Source organism: Alosa pseudoharengus, unplaced genomic scaffold (assembly GCF_046254945.1).
Source record: "Alosa pseudoharengus isolate Yale_2024_CS ecotype anadromous, Long Island Sound unplaced genomic scaffold, YU_APseudo_1.1 YU_APseudo_1.1_scf_1, whole genome shotgun sequence".
Taxonomy (NCBI): Eukaryota; Metazoa; Chordata; class Actinopteri; order Clupeiformes; family Clupeidae; genus Alosa; species Alosa pseudoharengus.
The window spans coordinates 32,640,865-32,663,200 of record NW_027468564.1 but is presented as its reverse complement, the minus strand read 5'-3'; the positions used below and the strand labels follow the sequence as shown (position 1 = coordinate 32,663,200).

General features: G+C 42.9%; 1 protein-coding gene and 1 long non-coding RNA gene across 4 annotated transcripts in view; one reads left to right on the top strand and one right to left on the bottom strand.

The window, feature by feature from the left end:
- Positions 1-777: 777 nt before the first annotated feature.
- Positions 778-22,336, top strand: part of LOC143125457 (NACHT, LRR and PYD domains-containing protein 12-like) — a 40,651-nt gene continuing 19,092 nt past the window's right edge. For both annotated transcript variants that reach the window (XM_076286955.1, XM_076286964.1), the window contains exons 1-4: positions 778-862; positions 4,362-4,406; positions 4,548-4,835; positions 8,209-9,808. In XM_076286955.1, coding sequence (XP_076143070.1) covers positions 4,379-4,406; positions 4,548-4,835; positions 8,209-9,808 — 1,916 coding nt within the window. In that variant the 5' untranslated portion in view covers positions 778-862; positions 4,362-4,378. The remainder of the gene's footprint in view (positions 863-4,361; positions 4,407-4,547; positions 4,836-8,208; positions 9,809-22,336) is intronic.
- On the bottom strand, positions 13,540-21,851 carry LOC143125766 (uncharacterized). 2 transcript variants are annotated; one of them, XR_012987315.1, is made up of 6 exons: positions 21,701-21,851; positions 21,517-21,625; positions 21,358-21,425; positions 19,111-21,076; positions 14,512-14,620; positions 13,540-14,420 (listed from the first exon to the last, which is right to left on the bottom strand). It is a non-coding gene; the product is annotated as an uncharacterized LOC143125766 (long non-coding RNA). The 2 variants fall into 2 exon arrangements; XR_012987314.1 differs by having other exon boundaries at positions 19,111-21,425.

Here is a 22,336-nt window from a genome sequence, read left to right as displayed (position 1 = left end):
CATTTAATTAATTTTTAGTTGACTATATTTTGAACATTTGATGTGCTAGTGTTTGTGAACATACTCCTACAAAGTGAAATTCCAGCCAGTTCCCTGAGTGTGAAGGAAATCTGCCAGATCTGGGCAGTAGACAACAACCCATAAGTAGGTAGGAAAGTAGCTCAACACACCAAACCATGTGTATCACTTGCACCAAATGCATGCATGTGTTGATCCACCTGGAAACCTCACATTTTTAGTGACAAAAAGTTGATAGAAATCAAATTAAATAATTTTTTAGGAAGACATATGTTGTACAATTAATGTTTTAGCACTGGTGGACATACTCTTAGACCATCAAATTTAAACCCAGTTCCCTGTCTCAGCAGTCCTGAGTGTGAGGGGAAGCTGTCAGATCTGGGCCTCATCAGGGCCAGCTCAGGCCCAGAATCAGCCTCTCTCTGGGCCACGGCTGTCTGATGAGGAGGTTAGGAGAGAGTCCACTTATTATAAAAGTCAGTAAAAAAGTATGATCCCAATGAACTGAAAGTGAATATACAATAACATATCAACACAATAACATAACAATTAGGCTTACATAACAATTACAACGTGTTGTGTATTGGTGAACATTGAAAAAGACACTGAGAGGGTTTAACATGTGGCTGTATGCACAGAATACTGTTGAAAACACTCACACAAAACTAGGTAGAGTCAAAACCACAGCTTTCCTGTTTTTCTACAGACGTTGCTGTCACTTCCTGTAAAAGAGACTTGCATCACAGTGATTTAATGCCATTTTAAGAAGCTGCTCTTACAGTCATTTTCTGCGTTCTCATGGAGAGCTGGTGAGGGACTAAGGGACATTTCCATTGACACTGAGGTAAGGTGGACCATGGCTTAAATGGTGATGAGTGTTGATGTGGGTTTATAAAGATCTACTGTTGTGTTGGATGATTTACAAATTACAAGCAAGTCTATGAAATACTGTATGCTCCTCTATTTTATATGGAGACTGCGAACAGCAGAGCTAATATGACATAATGGAAATTGTTATATTTTGCTCATTTGAATGTGTTTTTAGCACCTCTCCATTTGAGACAAATACAATTGTTGATGTAACCTGCCTATTGTCATCTCAATAATGTGAAATATGTTCCCTCAGTAAGCTCATATAATTAGACTTGACAAACTTGTCAGAAAAGTGAATAGGACACTCATGCTAATACTTGCAGTGGGAATGTTCAGAAAAGGCGAAAGTGAATGGATGTTATTTCGATCTAAAAAAAATTGTCCATCCCCAAAGTGCAAAGATACGTGCAGATGTCTTTTGGACGTCTTTGCCACACGTTTAAAAAGAATGACTGAAAGTTTTTATTATGTGTTCTTTAGACCTCTTCTGAATGTCCTGTTTATTTCACTGATCACTTTCTCTATTTTCTTTCATTAATCACATTAATGCAACTCATTAATGCAACTTTGTGTGTGTGTGGGTTTGGGTGTGTGGGTGTGTGGGTGTGTGTGTGTGTGTGAGAGAGAGAGAGAGACAGTGTGTGTGAGTGTGAGTGTGTGTGTGTGTGTGTGTGTGCTGTTCTCTGATGCCTGCTTCCCCTATTACAACAGAGGAAATCCAAGAATTTCTACATCTAACGCTTATCATATGCTAACATTGAGCAGGATTATTCTGCTTTGTTACCAGAACAGTGTGCCTACTTCACAGTATAATAATATAGTTTTTAGTAGGCATCTCGGCAGTTATTTTTTCATTTAATGTTCGAAACGTCATCACATACTTTCAAAACCCAAGCTAATAATATAATCAGAGACTTTCTAATGAGGAGACACAGGCCTCAAAGAATTATCAATAGAAATGCATGGGGTGAGTTCGTAATGCCAATATGACAGTAGTCTCTACACATATCCCGCCCCTTCCTGTATGCCTGTATCCCCATTCACTTTAATAGGAAAAAAGCTGCCCAATAACTGCCCAAAGTGCATTGCAAGGTGGCCGCTGGCCGTGGGAGATTTGAGGGCTCAAGCCATGAGAAGTATTTACAATGGCAAGGTAAAATATAAATATTCCATGACTCTAGAGGGAGCTCTAGAGTCACCAAAATACCCAAAACGACACTGGACAAATGTATTATTGGGAAGAAAAATGTAGCCTGGTTAAAACCAGACTCATTCACCTCGTGAAAAGACTCTGGGGACTCACAATTGGAATCCAACACTATGGACACTATAACTTTGAAATCCAGCCTAACCAATCACACTGATCAGGAATTCCTGAAAACATTACTTCCTACTTTGCCTTAAAGAAGCCCTATGCAGGTCTGGTTATTCCTTCGCTGTTTCTGGGTTTTCGCCGGATTTGGGCTCGCATTTTTCATGACATAGCTCCCCCTGCAGCTTCGGTAGCAAGTGACTGCTACGCTAAACTCCCACTAGCTAGCGAGCTAGCCATCAAGAAACCAAGCTAAACACAATAAAACGGTCGAGCAAACACATTGTTCAAGAGACTATCAAACCACATTACAAAAACGAAGTTCACCCAAGTATAGGCTACTTACAATTTAAACAGCAACAAAGCCAAGTCGGCATCCATTTTGCAGTCTTCTTAGAAACTACAATCTGACTAAATTTTCGAGGCGCGATTGGATACTTCCACTGAGTCACATCCGGATTTACCCGGTCCGGGTTCAGAAAGTTGCATATTCGTTTTTTCCACGGAGAAGCGATAGAGGGAGACGAAGCACCCACCAAACAACCCAGAAAGTGTTGTAGAACCATCAAAACGACTCTCAACCTGCATAAATAGTCATTTTTGCTAAAATTGTTGCATAGGGCTTCTTTAACTTGACAGACTGACAATAAGCACCATCAGATGTCAGGAAACAATGTAGGCCTTCCTTTGCTGTAAATAAATGTACACATTCTTCTGACTGCAATTTTGTGATGTTTGCACGTGTTCCTGCTACCGTTTACCACAGCCACTTTTGATTTCGAAACTATAGTGTCATTCTCTCTTACTGATTGGCTGGTCTTGGCCGGTCTTCTGAGGACCAATGGACATGTTAGTGAGTTATGGGGCCCTATCATGACATTCTAAAGTGCATCGTCACTCGTCAAAAGTCTATTCAAATTTAGTAGGATGTCCAGCTCACATTGGGAGGGGTTTCGTTCTCAAAAGTGGAGCGCATGGCGTAACAAGGTGTTCCTAGGTCTTTTAATCAGTCATATGGGTGTGTTTGGGGCGTAACATCATTTTAAACCAATGAGAATGACATCTGTCATTCCCTTTAACGGCGCAACGCGCGATATGACAAATAAATGCATCGGTATTTTGGCATTCAACGGCGCATTTGAAGGAGGCTGCTTGCGAGACCGTATGGAATAGTCATTCTTAAACCATGCTTTACTAAAACCTAGCATAGCCTTCACGCATTTGCACTCGTCTATTATTTGAACTCATTGGCAAAGTGAAACTAACTTCACCAAGGAGTCAGTCAACGACAAGACAGTTATATGCAGTTACTTTCACTATTGACTGACAATGGGTTACCATCGAAAACATAGGCTGGAAAAAGCAACACTTACCCTAATGTTGCTCAAATGACTGAATAAAACAACATTTATCCTGCAGAGGAGTTGCCTATATCTCGTGACAGTGCGTCTTCAGCTGTGCTCCATACGTGTCTCTCTCCTCTCCCCTAATCACTTTTAACCGTCATTACCAATTTGCAAACGATGGTGAATAACTACTCATCATGAGATGTACAGTATTTCGTAATATCTTTATTCTAATTATGTTTACCATTGTAATCGTGCAATTTGTAATGCTTTGCATGGACGTGCGCTGGTGTGCGTTCATGAATGATAGAAGGATGGTGCGTGCACCTGCCAATATGACTGTTGACATGCGCTCTTAAAATAGCATATGAACAACTCGCCATTGACTTCTGACCAGATTTAGGTGGTGTATGATAGCGATTTTTAGACAACGCGCCAGGTCCCTCCCTAGGTTGTTAATTGCCACACCCCTGGGCGCAATGCTTAAAAAATAAAGGTGCAAAATAACGAATTCAACTTCGCGCCGGTGAATAACGAACTTTACGCCATGCGCTGGTGACCCAAAATACAGCCCATGGTGTTCCAGACTAGTAACGCCCTGAAAGGAGATCTAGGAGGGCATGGACAGGCTATAGAAACCAACAGAAATAAAGTGAAATCTCCTGCCGGATATTTGAGGCACTGCAACATATTCCTCAGAGGGAATGAAGCATACACTGCTGAGTAATATGACACACACACAGCCCTCAACAGTTTGGAAACACTCTAACTTCTCTGTTTTGCTATGTGTTTCTGACATGATGTTTTCACAGCCTTAAGTATCACAGCTATGGCCAGTTTTGCACTGGAAAGGCAGGGTATGTATTCATTCATTCCAATGTCTATGATCATTTACAGAGTAGCTACCAGTCCTTTCAGACTGTAGTCATACATGGAGAGGACACTATCAAACAAATCACATAACTTTTTTCTTATAATATTATTGTTTTTTAAATCAGGCCAAGAGTTCTTCAGGAAACACAAGGGGGAGCTAGAGATGCGTCTTGGTGTCCTTGCACCTCTTCTGATTGACCTGGAGCGTTGCAGTGTCCTCTCTCGTCTAGAGAGGGAACAGGTGCAGAGCAAATCAACCCCCCAAGAGCAGAACCATGTTCTTATAACCATGCTGGAGAAGAAAGGAGCTGTGGCCCAAGATAAGTTTTATAAGGCTCTTAAGTTTCATGACCCTCTTCTGGTGGAGGATCTTCAGCATTCAGCTACAAGTCCAGCAGTGCAACACGGACAAGGTAATGACCTTACATCAGCTGTTTGACAACTGTGTCCATCAGCATATCAACTATCAGTTTGTTTATACCAATCCATGTTACATATTTTGGATAATTCTGTTATCTCAGCTAAAGTTTCTCAAGGTCACCGAGTACTCAAGTCAAGTCAAGTCACATTTATTGTCCCACTAGGGGGGAATTAGGTTACACACAAGTATTAAAAGACACACAACACAAACAGACCATGAAATAAATAACAATGGAGACAAATACAACACAGAACACAGACAACGGCCAGGACACAGTACAGTGCAAGTTCACATGACGAGGCCAAGATGAGCAGTAGTCCAGAAGACCAGTGTGCAAATAGAGCAGTAAAGTGCAGTAGTGACATCATCTGTGCAAATTCAGCATGTTAATGGCAGCACATACAAAGGGAAATTTGTATATTTTAGCCCTGTGACTGGGAACTTTGTATCTTCTACCTGAAGGAAGAAGCACACACTCCTTATAGAGGGGGTGGTCAGCAAAGTCCAGTATTGCCCGAGCCTTCTTAAGGACATGATGGCCATACAGGTCATTGAGCGGAGTTTGATTCACCCCTATAACCTTGCCAGCTACACTGACAAGCCGACCCAGCTTGTTTCTATCAGCAAGGTTATGGTTGCCAAACCATAGTACTATAGAAAAGGACAGGACTGATTCAGTGAAAGCATACCACTATAGAAAAGGACAGGACTGATTCAATGAAAGGTCTATAAAACAATATCATCATTTTGGTGCACACATTTAAAGAGTTATTTTTTTCTAAAAACAAATAGAGACGCTGTTGAACCTTCTTCTGAATAGCTTCTGCATTAGTCTGGAAGCATTTAGCACTTATTGTCCTGCACAGTGCCCAGGTATTTATAATTCTCCACCAGTTCCACCTCCATTCCCTCTATCTTTGTAGGCTTGGGAGTAGGTGCAGACTTCCTAAAATCAATTACCATGTCCTTGGATTTGGACACATTCAGTTCAAGAAAAGACTCCTTGCACCATGTCACAAAGTTATTAAGAACTGGCCCATTATCTAGACCCCCCCCCCCTTTTAGCAGACTAATTATGAGTCATCAGCAAATGATGGATGAGTGTAGCTTATCACAAAAGGACACCACTGACTCTTACACACTATGATCTGTCTGTCACAAAATCTAAAATCCATCCATTAAGTTTAAATTCAGAGTTTCTCAGCAAGCAGATGTGGCTGTATACTATAGTATTAAAAGTGGAGGAAAAATCTCTTGTGGGACATGGGGCTCTCAAGGTGGTGATACAGACTGTTCATCAGGGTCAGAGTGGCATCCTCCACACCTCTACCTCCTCTATATGCAAACTGCAGGGGGTCTAGGGACCCCTGCATCTGTACCTGAATCACCTGCTTTATCACCTTCTCAAGTCTCAGTAAACGCCATGACACAGGCATCTCTGAATTCGAGTAAATGTCAAACGTTGTCTTGCAGCTAGTCCATTTTATTCCTTAAAGACTGCATAGAGTAGTTGTAGTAGTGAGCATATCCCCACCGGTGAGGTGCAGGGCAAATGGAACTAGAACTCAAAAGGAATTAAATGCCCGCACTCTGCTAAAACTCCCATGGATCATTCCACGTCAATTCAACCAGGGCACGCACTTAGGTAAAAAAAATTACCAGGTGTACCTATGTTACCCAGGAAACACACTCTAAAATGTATTTTATGTGAGATCAATACTTTCCAAGATACAGCCAGTTTTACGGGGGGAGGGGGTGTTGATTTTGTTCGGCCTCTTTTTTTTTGTCAAAGTTCACAAGCCCATAGAGCAAGAACTAAACCATGTAGGAGGCTCAAATTTTGCATGCTGGTACATAAATAGAAATAGTATGTAGCAAAGTCCCTCAAATTTGATCACAATGTTATTGGAGTTTTTGGCTGGGCTCTTCTGGCCTTCAGAAGATATATTTGTAATCAACATATGCTCTTGATTTATTTTCCTTATTGAGATAAGTAGAAACACTCTCACAAAAAGCAATGAACAAAAAAGAAATCCCTTCAGGGTCTGAACAGCAGACCTCACAAGTCTGAAAAATCATTTTGGTTCTCATTTTCAGAGCACCCAAACACCTTGTGGGAATATTCAAATATATTTTTAACATGTCTTTCTTTATTCTCCAATTTGACTTGTGAGGTCTGCTGTTCAGACCCTGAAGGGATTTCTTTTTTGTTCATTGCTTTTTGTGAGAGTGTTTCTACTTATCTCAGTAAGGAAAATAAATCAAGAGCCTATGTTGAGTACCAATATGTCTTCTGAAGGCCTAAACAGAGCCCAGCCAAAAACTCCAATAACATTTTGATCAACTTTGAGGGACAGCAATGACCATGCAGGATCATCCAGACCAAACGTGACGATTTTGCTACATACTATGTACCAGCATGCAAAATGTGAGCCTCCTACATGGTTTAGTTCTTGCGCTGTGGGCTTGTGAATTTTGACAAAAAAAAAGAAAAAAACTGGTCCTGTAAAACTGGCTGTATCTTGGAAAGTATTGATCTTAAATAAAAGTAATTTTACAGTGTGTCTCCTTGGTAAGATAGGTACACCTGGTAATTTTTTAGAATCTTTTGAGACATAAGTGCGAGGGCCCTGGTTGAATTGACGTGGAATGACCCCCATACATTTATTAAGTGCTGCAACGTTTCGACCCGGCTGGGTCTTCCTCAGGCAAATGTCATTCAGCAGTGGCTCAAGCATATAAATAGAGCATACACCTGCTCAGCTGATCATTCATAAATATCACTCTAAATATCACCTTATCCATCACACGTGTGTCACCACATAAGATAATTAGTGATAAAATTACCGCCACAGGGATAGACTTGCCGGAGAGTAGATACTCCATAGAGAAATCAGGGGCTTGCTGCATTCATTGAAGGCCCAAGAGAAATTCCCGGGTGTACTGGATTTTGGCTGAATGGGACTAGACGCCCAGGATATCCAGGATCAAAAGTATTGCCAGCAGATAGAGGATCTCCATTCGTTGGTGATCCCGTCACAGTCACACACAACACAGACACTCACAAGACAGCGCGCAAACACCCGCTGCAGGTTGCCACATTAGCAGCGCCCTCTCCCGAGTACTGTCCTGAAAAATAATTGGTGCTACCTACTATAGCTCTAGTTGCTGCAGCCAACACCTAGAGTAGCCAGGTAGCTACAGTGCTTTTTTACTTGTACCGACAGTACTCGGTGACCTCTATGTCTATGTGAAACATTGTTGTAAATTCTCCTTTAAGATGAAGGTTTCATATGCAGTATATAAATAGCAATTATTTCCTCATCTTACCAATGTTTTTCATTTTTATTATTTGTCTTCATAAGATGCGGCACCGACAGTTACAAAATCATCACTAAAACAGAAGCTTCAGATCCATCTAAAAAACAGGTTTTCTACTGTACATCAAGATTCTAAAAAGTGCACTGTGCAAGACATGTACACTGATCTTTACATCGTAAAGGGCCGCACTGGAGGAGTCAGCAGTGAACACGAAGTGGCAGCAATTGACATGAGACAAATCGGGGCTAGACCAAGCTCTGTAGATGAACAAATCAAGCTGGCAAACATATTCCCAGCCAACTCTGCCATAAAAGTTTTGACTTTGGGAATTGCTGGTGTGGGGAAAACTGTTGCAGTGCAGAAGTTTGTCATGGACTGGGCTGAGGACAAGTCAAATCAAGACATAGACTTTGTTTTTGTTCTTTTATTTCGAGAGCTGAACTTGAAGAAAGAAGAACAATACAGCCTTTTGGGTCTTCTTGCGTTACTCTACCCTGGTCTCAAAGATTTGAAACATTTCCCTGAGTTCTGCGGATGCAAAATTCTCTTTGTCTTTGACGGTTTGGATGAGAGCAGATTCCAGTTGGACTTTAATGAGTGGATCTCTGAGCCTGACATAGAAATATCACTCGACATTCTCATAACAAGTCTCATTAAAGGCATGCTTCTGCCCTCGGCACTCATCTGGGTTACAACCAGACCAGCAGCAGCCAGTCTGATCCCAGATGAGTGCTTCAATTTGGTGACAGAGGTGCGAGGATTCAATGATGACCAGATAATCAAGTTCTTTCAGAAGAACATCAGGAATCCAGAAAAGGCCAAGAGTCTCACTGATCATATCAAGAAGAACAGAAGCCTCCACATCATGTGTCACATACCAGTATTCTGCCATATCATAGCAAGTGTGCAAGATGAAATACTGAGTGATGAGAGCAAAAGAGGAGGGGCCAAAACCTTAACAGAAATGTACACACTGTATAGTGTCTCTCAGATCAAAAGAATGAATGGCAAATACTATGATGAGAAGATGAGTGCAGAAGAAAAAGGGCAGTTCCTCATTAAGCTTGGGAAACTGGCATTCAAACATCTGGAGAAAGGCACCCTGATCTTCTATGAGAAGGATTTGAAAAAGTGTAGAATTGATGTTACTTCTGGAGCATTGAGGGCTGGAGTTTGTACACAGATCTTCAACGTGGCAAGTGCTACAACTGGAGAGAAGATATTCAGCTTTGTGCACTTAAGCGTACAGGAATTCTTGGCAGCTCTTTATGTTGTTAACAAAAATGCAACTCACTGGACCAGCCCCCTAGTCAAGACATTGAAGGAGAAGATCAGATGGATATTCAAGAACTCAATGTTTGACCTTTACAGATTTGCTGTGCACAAGGCCCTGCAGAGCCCTAATGGACATTTGGATCTTTTTCTGCGCTTCCTACTTGGACTGGCTCCAATGTTGGAGCCTGATGTCCATTCCCCACTGGATGTTATACTGCCACATCTACATGTCAGAGAAGACAGCATCAACAAAACAGTCAGATACATCAAAGAGAAGATCAAGGAAGACATCTCATCAGAACGGACCATCAACCTCTTCCACTGTTTAAACGAGCTTGGGAACAACACACTGGTTGATGAAATCAACAGGTAACTAATATAAATAATAACATTAGACATAGACATAATGATATTCTGTTTACTAACTCCTGTCATATGTTGGTCTAAATGAGGAGTAGAGTCTGGTCATGGAGTTTGACCGGGTTACACATCACTCATTCAGTCATCAACAGGGTGTTTTCTGTTGTCCATTATCTTCTCCATTATGGTGACTTGCATGCTAATCTTCTTTTTGAGGGTGATCAATGTCATAGTCACACTGCAAAAAATTTAATCTAACCAAGTGTTATTAATCTTATATTAATATCAACAATCTATTTGGTATTGTTTTTAGAATGAAGAGACTTACCTAGTGCTCTCTCGAAAGATCATTTTGACTTAATTGGCTCTATTTTGCCAATCTGAAATGCGGCGCAAAGCACAACGCAAAGATTATCTTACACCGAGTCAGTGACGGATTTTTCGCCATGCGCTACACTTTTATTAAACAATGTGCCCAGGGGTGTGGCAATTAACAACAAGGTGTGGTCTGGTGCATGATCCAAAAGTCACTATCTTACACCATCTAAAAAGCAATACGCCACTGACCAAGAAAAACCCGGTCAATAGCGAAAGGTGCATATGAAGCTGAAGACGCACTGTCACGAGATGAAAGCAGCAACTCCTCTGCAGAATAAATATCCTTAGGTTTTTTATTCAGTCATTCGAACATTATTGGGGTTAGTGTTGCTTTTTTCAGGCTATGTTTTCAATGGTAACCCCTTCACACCACGGTGAAGTCTGACTATCAAAATACCAATACACTGTTTGAAGTCACGCTGCTTGCTGTAAAAGGGAATGACAGATGTCATTCTCTTTGTTTAAAGGATATTATATAAGTATATATACTCTTTTGATCCCGTGAAGGAAATTTGGTCTCTGCATTTATCCCAATCCGTGAATTAGTGAAACACACTCAGCACACAGTGAACACACAGTGAGGTGAAGCACACACTAATCTCAGCGCAGTGAGCTGCCTGCTACAACAGCGGCGCTCGGGGAGCAGTGAGGGCTTAGGTGCCTTGCTCAAGGGCACTTCAGCCGTGCCTACTGGTCGGGGTTCGAACCGGCAACCCTCCAGTTACAAGTCCGAAGCGCTAACCAGTAGGCCACAGCTGCCCCAAAAACACACCCGGGACTTCCGGTTACACCGAAAACACACCCATGACTAATTAAGAAACATAAGAACAACCTTTTTGCGCCAAGCGCCCAACGTTTGATAACCAAACAACCCCAAATGTGGACTGGACACACCCATAAATGTATTTAAGCTTTTTGTCACTGACCATGCGTTTCTGATCAGCAAGATAGGCCCCTTTGACCTTTTTTAAGGAGTCTTATTAAGACAAATTTACTCAACGCACTGGCAGACAAATTTGCATGTTTTTAGGATGAATTTGCTTAACGCACTGGCAGACAAATTTGCTTGTTTTCAAGATGAGACGTCCTGTTCTGAAATTAATTCAAATGATTTTACGAGAAAGCGCTAGGTAAGCTTTTGATTTAACAAAGTAACAGCCTGGGGCCCATTTCCCAAAAGCATATTTGCTAACTATGACGCATCTTCCATGGTAACGTCACTGCCAAATGTGAGTCAACCATATTTGAGTCACACATAAACGATATAGAAATAGGGTGTTGATATTCGGTCGCATTTCGGCACATTACAGTAAGAGCTACCCAATATGCCCTTATTTTTTAATTTTCCAAAATTAAAAATGTGATATGTAACAATAAGTGCATGCGCAACTCAAATCTACGGACTCACATTTGGCAGTGACACTACCAAGGTACTTACTATCATAGGGGCTAATTCTCCCATGTGCGTAAGGGTGCGTAAGTCAATAAAAGCGCGTAACTAAGCGCTTTTCAGCCTGCACAAATTCTCCCCTTCACTTAAATCTGTCATATACGAGCGGTGGAGGGAGTTAAGTGTTTTGGGAGGAGCAACCCCAAAATCTGGGCGTTTCATATGTATACAACTCTTGCGCGCATTCTGCCACTGACTTAAGCACCTTTCCAGCTACACGCTCCCAAAGTCTGTATTAAGGTCGAGCGCCACTACAAGGTGAAACAGCATATTGCTCGATGTCAGCAGTAGGCCTAATTCTAAATACATGTAGGTTACACAGAATGTTACAAATGAACATTATAGTATCAAATTTGATGCTTAATATGCTGATACGGCTTCATGTTTTTCATCATTTTCATGTCATACGGTGGCATATTTCCCAACATTACCATATCCATGAGGTTACATTGTTAAATAGTGAAAACCCTTATAATCACCCACTTTGGATATTGGAGCTTACCGACTGTGCATCTTCAGTTTTAACTTGATGTGACGTCATAACATACTTTGAACATACTTTGTTCGAATCTGTCCATTTCTTTCCAACTTGACCGAAGTCATCCATATATTGGCACAGACGTCTGCACTATTGCCGAGCAGCATAGTTTAGCATTCTCCTGTCTCTTGATTCGTTTGTAATGGAGGCTGGTATTATTATGCCAGTTTCTCTACTGTATTCAAAACTGCAGGTCTACAGCTTCGTTAGCATATGTAAATGTAAAAATGTAAATCAGGTTTCTAAGCCAAGTTTACTTGCGTATACAAGGAATTTGGCATTTATCCCATCCGTGATTAGTGAACACACAGAGCACAAAGTGAACACACAGTGAGGTGAAGCACACACTAACCTGGAGCAGTGAGCTGCCTTGCTACAGTGGTCCTCGGGGAGCAGTGAGGGGCTAGGTGCCTTGCTCAAGGGCACTTCAGCCATGGATGTGGGCATGGGAGAGCACTGCTCAACCACTTCCACCGCCACCATTTTTTCGTACTGGTTGGGGATCGAACTGGCAGCCCTTCGGTTCCAAGCCTGAAGCCCTAACCAGTAGGCCACGGCTGCCCCCATAGATATAGATAAATTGATATTATGAGAAGCAGCTGCCATTGAAACTTTCTTTCTTAACAGCAAGTTTTTAAATTATGAATCTACACACCTCAAAGCAAAAGTGAAATTCTGTTAAGTCAATTCTTTGTTAGGCTATGTGATGACACCATTTTACTGTAGGCCGTTCGCTATTCAGTTCACCATGCTTACGTTTTCAAAATCAAAGACTGGTTTGTGTTCTTTCTGGATTTAAATGGCATTCAGAAGGTCAATGAGAAACATTCCACGATTTAATATCAACTTAAACTGTGTGTAACTGAAAAGTGTGTAACTGAAAAGTGCATAACTGAAATGCGTAAAAAAGGACTTACGCACAATTTAGGCGCAAATGGGAGAAATCGCTCCTTATTAACCTAGACTTAATTCTGCCCACTTTGTGCGTTTGAGTTGCTCTGGCCACAGTGTGCATATGTAGAGCATTGATTTGTAACTGTAGAATACATTTGTAATGGAAAAATATTTTTAACTGTATAGTAGGATGATTTGAAGCTGCAAATCTGATACATACCATAGAATAGATTTCTAAGTGCATATTTGTAATATTGACAATTACTTGTACAAATAATTTTCACTGTATATTTGTTATACAGTTTCAAATTGTGCTACACACATACAAAACTTGACTGATTTGATCCCTATACATTTCAGGAGATATCGTTGCCAAATTCGCACCCTTAGAGTTACATTTAAGCTGACAAGGGCAATTTTTCACCAAACTGATTGTGGTACCCGTCAAGCGGTATACCTTCTTCACAGTCTGACTACGCCACCCCCTGATGATGGGCAGGAGGACCCACAAATCTTTCCCTGAATGTAGTGTGGCTAGTTCTGCATGTTCCCCGCAAAGGGACAGTTGACAAGAGGCAGATATGCAAATGTATCTCAAATTTATTACAAATTAGTACAAAAGGTGTAGAAAAGTTATCAGGATCGATCTTAAAATACTGCTATAATCAACTGGTGGATTTTTCCTCAGTCTAAGAAGGTCGGATCAGCCAATGCAAAACCCCTGCTCAGGAGGACCCTGGTGAGACAGAAAAAAACAGGAGACAGCACCCCAACACCAGACAAAGCATGCAACACAGCAAGCACTACACACTCAAGATGTTCAGATACCACTACAAAATATTACATGTGTTCTGTTGCAGCAAACACTACACACTTAAGGTCTTTAGATACCACTACAAAATATCACACCGTGTTGTAGTTATAGTACACACCAAGACAGTGTCTCCCAATGTGGTCCCTTGGCAAGAAGGGGCAAAGCATCAGTGTGGATCCGGCCTTGTACAGGGATAGCCTAAGCAGAAGACATAGTTAGGGAGGAGGACCACCAGCATCAATAGCACCACTAGTTAATGTACAATGCTACTATGAATGGGGCACATGGGTGGTAGGCCCAGAGGCAGAGTCACAGATAACCAAACAAACAAACAAACACAATAAAGAAATGCATACTAATTACAGGAAAACAGTGGCTGGCCTGGTCCCTTTTCAGGAGAGAACAAGCATGTTAGTTGCCAGCCTCATTAAACAACATAGCATAGTCCACTCAAACATAGCTAGAAAATATAGGCCTACTTTTCAATATGCTCAACTGTCCACAGCTCATTGACACATGAGGGCAAAAAAAGGTGAATGTTCTGTTGCTACGGACAGAGAAAGTAGTTTAAGACATGTTCAAAAGTAGGTATAAAACATTCAATGGATATTAAGAAATGTGCATATTAAGAAATTTACCAATGCAGCCCAGCAGCTCAGGTCACAATGAGGTGATCACAAATGTTAAAACTCCATGCAGAAGCCCGTGTCCTCCGTGAAGAGCAGACACAACCTTCTAGAAATTACCCTGATAAAATGAAATAAATAAGTATTAAAATTCAAATGGCAGTGATTAAACATGCTCTACCATGACCAACAGTACCTGCATGAAAAGGGAGCCCAACTCGCACAATAGTGTCCAGCACCAGCACAAAGAGAATCTGACTTGCAGCCAGCAAACACTTATCACTTCCTAATTAGTCATGTGACTTCAAGACATCATGTGATCCTAGGTGTTGTGTGGATGTGATGCAGCTATGTGTGCCTGTTTGTGTAGATCCCCACACTCACTCCTCCCAAAAGGTGTCGTCGCCCCCGACGATCAAACCTCAGCCCCAAGGAATGCAGCAGCCCTTACCACCCCCACATTGGCACTTGATACTGTGGACCTTGGCAGATTGTGAGGATTCTTGTGTCTTCCAGCTGTTGCCCGCCTGGTGCGTCTCAGACCTGGTGACCTGTCTTGAAGTTGGGGGTTCCCCTCACTGCCATCATCATAGTCATCATCATCATCATCATCATCATCGCCCCTGCCCCTATCCTCCCCCACAGGTTCTTCTTCAACTTCATTGGGGGCTGTTGGTGGTGGACCTGGAGTGACAGCAGCTATTGGAGTAGGTCTTGCTTCTTCTATCCAGGTAAGGATCTCTTCTTCACTGCAAGTTGAGTTACTTTCTGGGTAAGTAGTCTTTGTGGATGGCTGAGGGACCTTTGGTACTGATGGTATAGTATCCAGTTGCGATGCTCTAATCTCTGTTCTGTGGACTTGTCGGACATTACCAGTTCCATCTGCCAATGTTACAGTGTAGGGCCCACCCGGGTCAGTCGGTGTCCTGACAACTTTGTACAGTGTTGGTGACCATACATCCTGGATTTTACGACGACCTTGGCCGCGGTGATCTTTTAAGTAGACCAATTGGCCCTCTGTAAAACCCTTATCACACACCTGTTGGTTGTGGTTTCGCTGCCGGTAATCTGCTGCCTCCTCCATGTTCTTGCGGGCCAGTTCACGAGTTACCTGGAGCCGTTCCTGATGCTGTATGACCCATTCATCCCAAGAGCTTGTTTCCTCGGTGTCATTAGCCCCTAAAAGGAAGTCAATGGGGAGTCGAGGTGGCACGCCAAACATCAACGAGTAAGGGGAATGACCAGTGGAGCGGTGGGTGGAGGTGTTGTATGCCCACACCAACTGGGAGATGTACTTTGGCCACGCCCTTTTCTTTTCCGTAGTGAGTGATCGGAGAAGGTCATGGAGGGTCCTGTTAAATCTCTCGCATTGGCCATTCCCTTGGGGATGGTATGCTGTTGTTCTAGACTTTTCAATCCCATATAGCTGACACAACTGTGCGATAAGTGCACTCTCAAAGTTTCTGCCTTGGTCGGAATGTATCCGTTTAGGCACTCCGAAGCGGTTGAACCAACAGTCAACTAGGATCTTCGCCACTGTACTGGCGCTTTGATCTTTGGTGGGGATTGCCTGTGTGTACTTTGAGAAAACGTCTGTCATGACCAATACATTTTCCTTACCATCTATTGCAGACTCAAGCAGGGTAAAGTCTATAGCAAGTACTTCTAATGGCTGACCAGCCATCAGAACCCCCTGGTAAGTCTTGACTTTGGGCTGGACAGCTTTAGACAGCACACAGCGTTGGCAGTTCTGACAGTACTTCTCAATTTCCGCTCCCATCCCTGGCCAATAACACCGTTGCCTCACTAGGTCAGTAGTTCGCCGTACTCCTTGATGTCCGTGTTGGTCATGGAGACCCCGGAGAAGCTCTTGGTGAAGACACTGGGGCAGGAGCAGTTGGGTGTATAGCTCTCCATGAGGGGCAGTTGTCTTCCGGTACAGCAGGCCATCCTTCTCCAGGATACGATCCCACTGCCGGAGGAGACGTTGTACCTCCTTGGTGAGTTCGGCCCGCTGTTCCTTGCTGGGAGGCCTTCCTAGTCTCCAAAACAACAGAAAGTCTTTCAAAACAGGATCTGCCTCCTGCAACATCGCCAGTTCAGCATTGGATCGACTTGGAAGGACTCCAATTTGGTGAGATATGGCTCCCTCAGCTCTGTCGGGGATGAGTGGCTGGTAAGGTTGAACTCTCAGCTGGTCAGTCTCCAGATCTGTGGTCTCTGCCTGGGTGCTGTACTGGCGGGAGAGAGAGTCAGCGTTAGCATTATTTTTTCCTGGTCGATAGTGTACAGTGAAGTCGAACGCTGCCAACTGGGCAACCCATCTTTGTTCAGTAGCCCCCAGCTTCAGGGTCTGAAAATGGCTTAAAGGGTTATTATCAGTGTAAACCGTACATTTGCTGCCAAGCAAATACTCTCGGAATTTTTCTGAAACTGCCCATTTTAATGCTAAGAACTCCAGCTTCATGGAGCTATAATTCTCCATGTTACGCTCTGAACCACGCAATGAGCGACTAGCATATGACACTGGTCTCAATTTTCCCTCCTTCTCCTGGGACAGGACTGCCCCTAGCCCTTGGTGGCTAGCGTCTATCTCCAAGACAAAGGGCTTGGTGAAATCAGCGAATGCTAAAATGGGAGCACTTGTAAACATCCTCTTCAACTCAGTGAAACTTCTCTCACATTTTTCAGTCCACATACTGGGTAGGACTGCAGCTGGCCTGGTCCTACTCATCTTTGCAGTTTTAATTACATCTGCCACTAGTTGGTGAAGTGGAGCTGCTAACTGGGCAAACCCCTTAACAAAGCGACGGTAATAGCTGCAAAATCCAAGAAATGATCGGACTTCGGTCACATCACAAGGCCTCCTCCAGTTACTCACAGCAGATACCTTTTCTGGATCAGTGGCCACACCTTCTTTGGACACTCGATGTCCCAAGTACTGCACTTCCCTCTTGAAAAAGTGGCACTTACTCAGCTTTGCCTTAAGCCCTTTCTGTTGGAGTCGGCTGAGGACCATCTCCAGTCTCTGCAAGTGCTGGGCCACAGAAGAAGAAAAGATTATGACATCATCCAAAAATAAAAGAACTGAGTGAAAGCTCTGATCACCAAATATTCGCTCCATGAGCCTCTGAAAAGTTCCGGGAGCGTTACATAACCCAAATGGCATCCTTTCAAATTCAAAAAGGCCGAAAGGGGTACAGAATGCAGTTTTTGGCTTATCTCTCTCAGCAACAGCAACTTGATTATAGCCACTAGCCAAGTCCAGAGTTGAGAACCACTGGGCACCTGACAAGGCGTCCAACGACTCCTCAATACGAGGTAATGGGTAAGCATCCTTTCTTGTCTTGGCGTTAAGTTGACGGTAATCAACACACATCCGTAGCTCTCCAGTTTTCTTTTGCACCAGGACAATGGGTGATGCGTAAGGGCTGCTACTCTCCCTGATCACTTTGCTATCCAGAAGCTGTTTGATGTGGTCCTTTACAGCCTGCCATTGTGTAGGGGGTATTCTCCTATATCTTTGTCGGACTGGGGCGTCATCTAAAAGAGGTATCTCATGTACAATCTCATTAGTGCAACCCAGATCTCCATCATATTTAGCAAAGACATCGCTATACTTCTCTAACAGCCGTTTTGCTTGGCCGTTCTCTTCAGGTGAAAGTTCTGACCAGTGTAAAGCTGCAAGGACTTCTGAGATGGAGGCAGGCGCCCCCCCAGCAGCATGTATATTAACTAGGGCAACATCACCATTCTCTCCTTCAAACTTCACCTGCTCTGCCTGAATGTCAACTACGGAGTGTAACATCCCCAACACCTGCTTTGAGTGGACTACAGCACCAGTGGCTCCTACATTAACTACAGGAACATATGTCACACCATTGGTAACACTGAGTAACGACGGGGACAACAGCAAACCTGGGGCGAGATCTGAGCCTCCAGGTTCCAACAGCATTGTGGCAGGTGGCGTATGTGGGACCTTTGGGCAGGTGACCTTAATAAACTTAAGTGACCCAGCTGGTATGAATTCCCCACCCCTTTCTAGGACCCGCACCCGACCCTCATGAGTTAAATGGCACACATCTTGGCGGCGACAGTAGCGGAGAGCAGACTCCCAACAGGCCTCTGCCTTAACAGCAGATAGAGAAGCAAATAAATCCTCACCCTGTTGTGCAAATAACTCCCTATAACACTGAGAAATCACATTCATTCCTAACAACCCAGGAACGGAATGTTGTTGTAATGTGCCAGGGGCATCCTTCACCACCAAAACCCCCCGTCCTGAAAAGGTTCTACCCAATACCTGGATATCCAACTCTAGATATCCAACATAGGGGATATCTAAACCATTGGCAGCTTTTAAAGCCAACCACCCACATGACTTGAGCCTAGGTGCTCCCCAATGTTGAAAGACTTCCTTAAAAAGAGACTCTGTGATTGTTGTCACCATAGAACCAGTGTCCAGTAAACACTTTACTTTAACACCCCCCATCTTTACCTCCACTACAGGGCATTTACCTACAAGTGAGATTGACTCCTTTGAAGGGGGCAAGACCTGATTAGAGGGACTAGGATTGTTTGTCACAGTGCTAGGATCAATGCGATGCATACCTGACTGTCCTGTAACTGCAGGATTTTCCTCAGGCTGGACATTAGGTAGACTGGCTGTTCGCTGCCTCGGCCCCTGTCGACACTGACGGAGGACGTGTCCAGGCTTACGACACCGGAGACAAATGGGTTGACCTTCTGGGGTAAACTGGTAATTGGGGTTATGAGGACGAGAAGTAGGCTGATTTAACACAGATTCTATTTTAGACAGACTCTGTAGGATTTTATTAATCTGTGACTGCTGTTGGTTAAGTTGTTCCTGCAGGACAGAAACTTCCAACCCTTTTTCCACCCCCACTGCATGACAAGCCCCTTCAACATTTAGATCCACCCCACAGTGGTGAAGCCCGGCTCGAGTTTGTCCGGAGGGGCGCTCACCCTCCTCCATCCATCTAATTGCTTCATGCCGTAGTGCTATAAAAGCAACAGCCGGATTTTGTCGCACAATGCTCTTTAGCTCTCGTCTTAAGGAAACATCACGTACATGCTCCATGAACTGATCTCTGACTAATATATCTGGGTCTGCCAACCTATTAGGGTAAGCACGCTTGATTTCTTCAATTAGAGCCCACAAAGAGTGAGAAAATTCTTTTAAAGACTCCCCATCTTTCTGTTTTCTGTCAAAGAATTGTCTTTGCAGGCTGACAAAGGAGGAGGAGGAACCATAAACTTCTTTTAAAATGTTTAAGATGGTGTCCGGATTCTCCCGCTCAGCTAACGAGCGGAATCTGATTTCAGCTTTTGCTTCTCCTTCCAAATGATCATAAAGGAAGAGGGCCTTCTCCCTAGCGCTCATATTCCTATCCCTCACGCATGACTCAATATTTTCTATCCAATCATAAATCAATATATCAGATTTAGATTTTGAGCCGGAGAAGTGGGGACACTTTCTCTCTCTTTGAATATAAACAAACCGTTCTGGTCTAAGTTGTGGACCAGGAAAATTTGGTGAGTTCAAATCGCCACTGGGGGCTGTCCCACCAGTAGTAATGCCATTACCAGAGGTACCTGCGCTGGCACCTCTTCCTCTCTGAAGTTGTTCATTAGCCACTCGTAATCTCTGCACTTCCTCCCGAAGAGTCAGAAGTTCCTCAGGCACATGTTCCTCCACCTCACTCATTTTACCAGTTTAACAGCCTCACTACCACAGAAGAGAATATGGAACGATGCACAAGACATACAGTAACAAAAACACTTCAGTTGAGAAGTAGTAGTTACTGGCCGTTGGTTCCCATCGTGTTTAGTCTTGGCCGTCCACTTGTAGTCTTCTGTTGTCCAGAGCCAGCCACTGTTTCTATTTTAAAAATCAAGAATATACAAACAAAACAATACAATACAAACAAAACAAAATATCAATGCCTCGGTTACAATCCTGCCGGCTACGCCAAAATGTGGTACCCGTCAAGCGGTATACCTTCTTCACAGTCTGACTACGCCACCCCCTGATGATGGGCAGGAGGACCCACAAATCTTTCCCTGAATGTAGTGTGGCTAGTTCTGCATGTTCCCCGCAAAGGGACAGTTGACAAGAGGCAGATATGCAAATGTATCTCAAATTTATTACAAATTAGTACAAAAGGTGTAGAAAAGTTATCAGGATCGATCTTAAAATACTGCTATAATCAACTGGTGGATTTTTCCTCAGTCTAAGAAGGTCGGATCAGCCAATGCAAAACCCCTGCTCAGGAGGACCCTGGTGAGACAGAAAAAAACAGGAGACAGCACCCCAACACCAGACAAAGCATGCAACACAGCAAGCACTACACACTCAAGATGTTCAGATACCACTACAAAATATTACATGTGTTCTGTTGCAGCAAACACTACACACTTAAGGTCTTTAGATACCACTACAAAATATCACACCGTGTTGTAGTTATAGTACACACCAAGACAGTGTCTCCCAATGTGGTCCCTTGGCAAGAAGGGGCAAAGCATCAGTGTGGATCCGGCCTTGTACAGGGATAGCCTAAGCAGAAGACATAGTTAGGGAGGAGGACCACCAGCATCAATAGCACCACTAGTTAATGTACAATGCTACTATGAATGGGGCACATGGGTGGTAGGCCCAGAGGCAGAGTCACAGATAACCAAACAAACAAACAAACACAATAAAGAAATGCATACTAATTACAGGAAAACAGTGGCTGGCCTGGTCCCTTTTCAGGAGAGAACAAGCATGTTAGTTGCCAGCCTCATTAAACAACATAGCATAGTCCACTCAAACATAGCTAGAAAATATAGGCCTACTTTTCAATATGCTCAACTGTCCACAGCTCATTGACACATGAGGGCAAAAAAAGGTGAATGTTCTGTTGCTACGGACAGAGAAAGTAGTTTAAGACATGTTCAAAAGTAGGTATAAAACATTCAATGGATATTAAGAAATGTGCATATTAAGAAATTTACCAATGCAGCCCAGCAGCTCAGGTCACAATGAGGTGATCACAAATGTTAAAACTCCATGCAGAAGCCCGTGTCCTCCGTGAAGAGCAGACACAACCTTCTAGAAATTACCCTGATAAAATGAAATAAATAAGTATTAAAATTCAAATGGCAGTGATTAAACATGCTCTACCATGACCAACAGTACCTGCATGAAAAGGGAGCCCAACTCGCACAATAGTGTCCAGCACCAGCACAAAGAGAATCTGACTTGCAGCCAGCAAACACTTATCACTTCCTAATTAGTCATGTGACTTCAAGACATCATGTGATCCTAGGTGTTGTGTGGATGTGATGCAGCTATGTGTGCCTGTTTGTGTAGATCCCCACATGATTATGCAATTTTTTAGGAAAAGAAAATTGTGGAGAATTTAGTAAACCACTGTAGTAGGACAACCTAATCTATATCAAGGGATTGAAAATAACAAGAACAACTTTCATTTTATGTAATGCTTTATCAAGGCACTCAAATTGTTTTACATTGAAGAGGGAACATTGCTAAGGACCTCCATTTGCATTGTATTCATCTGTGTTTAAGCCAACTCTGAGAGATACAGTGTACCATATCTGCATATCTGCAATAATGAAATGTCAGCAACAAGGGTAATGTACCTGACTAGATATTGTAAAAATGAAAGACAGATGTTAATTACAAACTGACTCTGACAAACAGATAGAGACAATTAGATAAAGATTGGTACAAGATTGGTACATACCATTAGATAAAGATTGGTACATACCCTTAAGATTGGTACATACCCTTAACACCTACTATTGCATTATG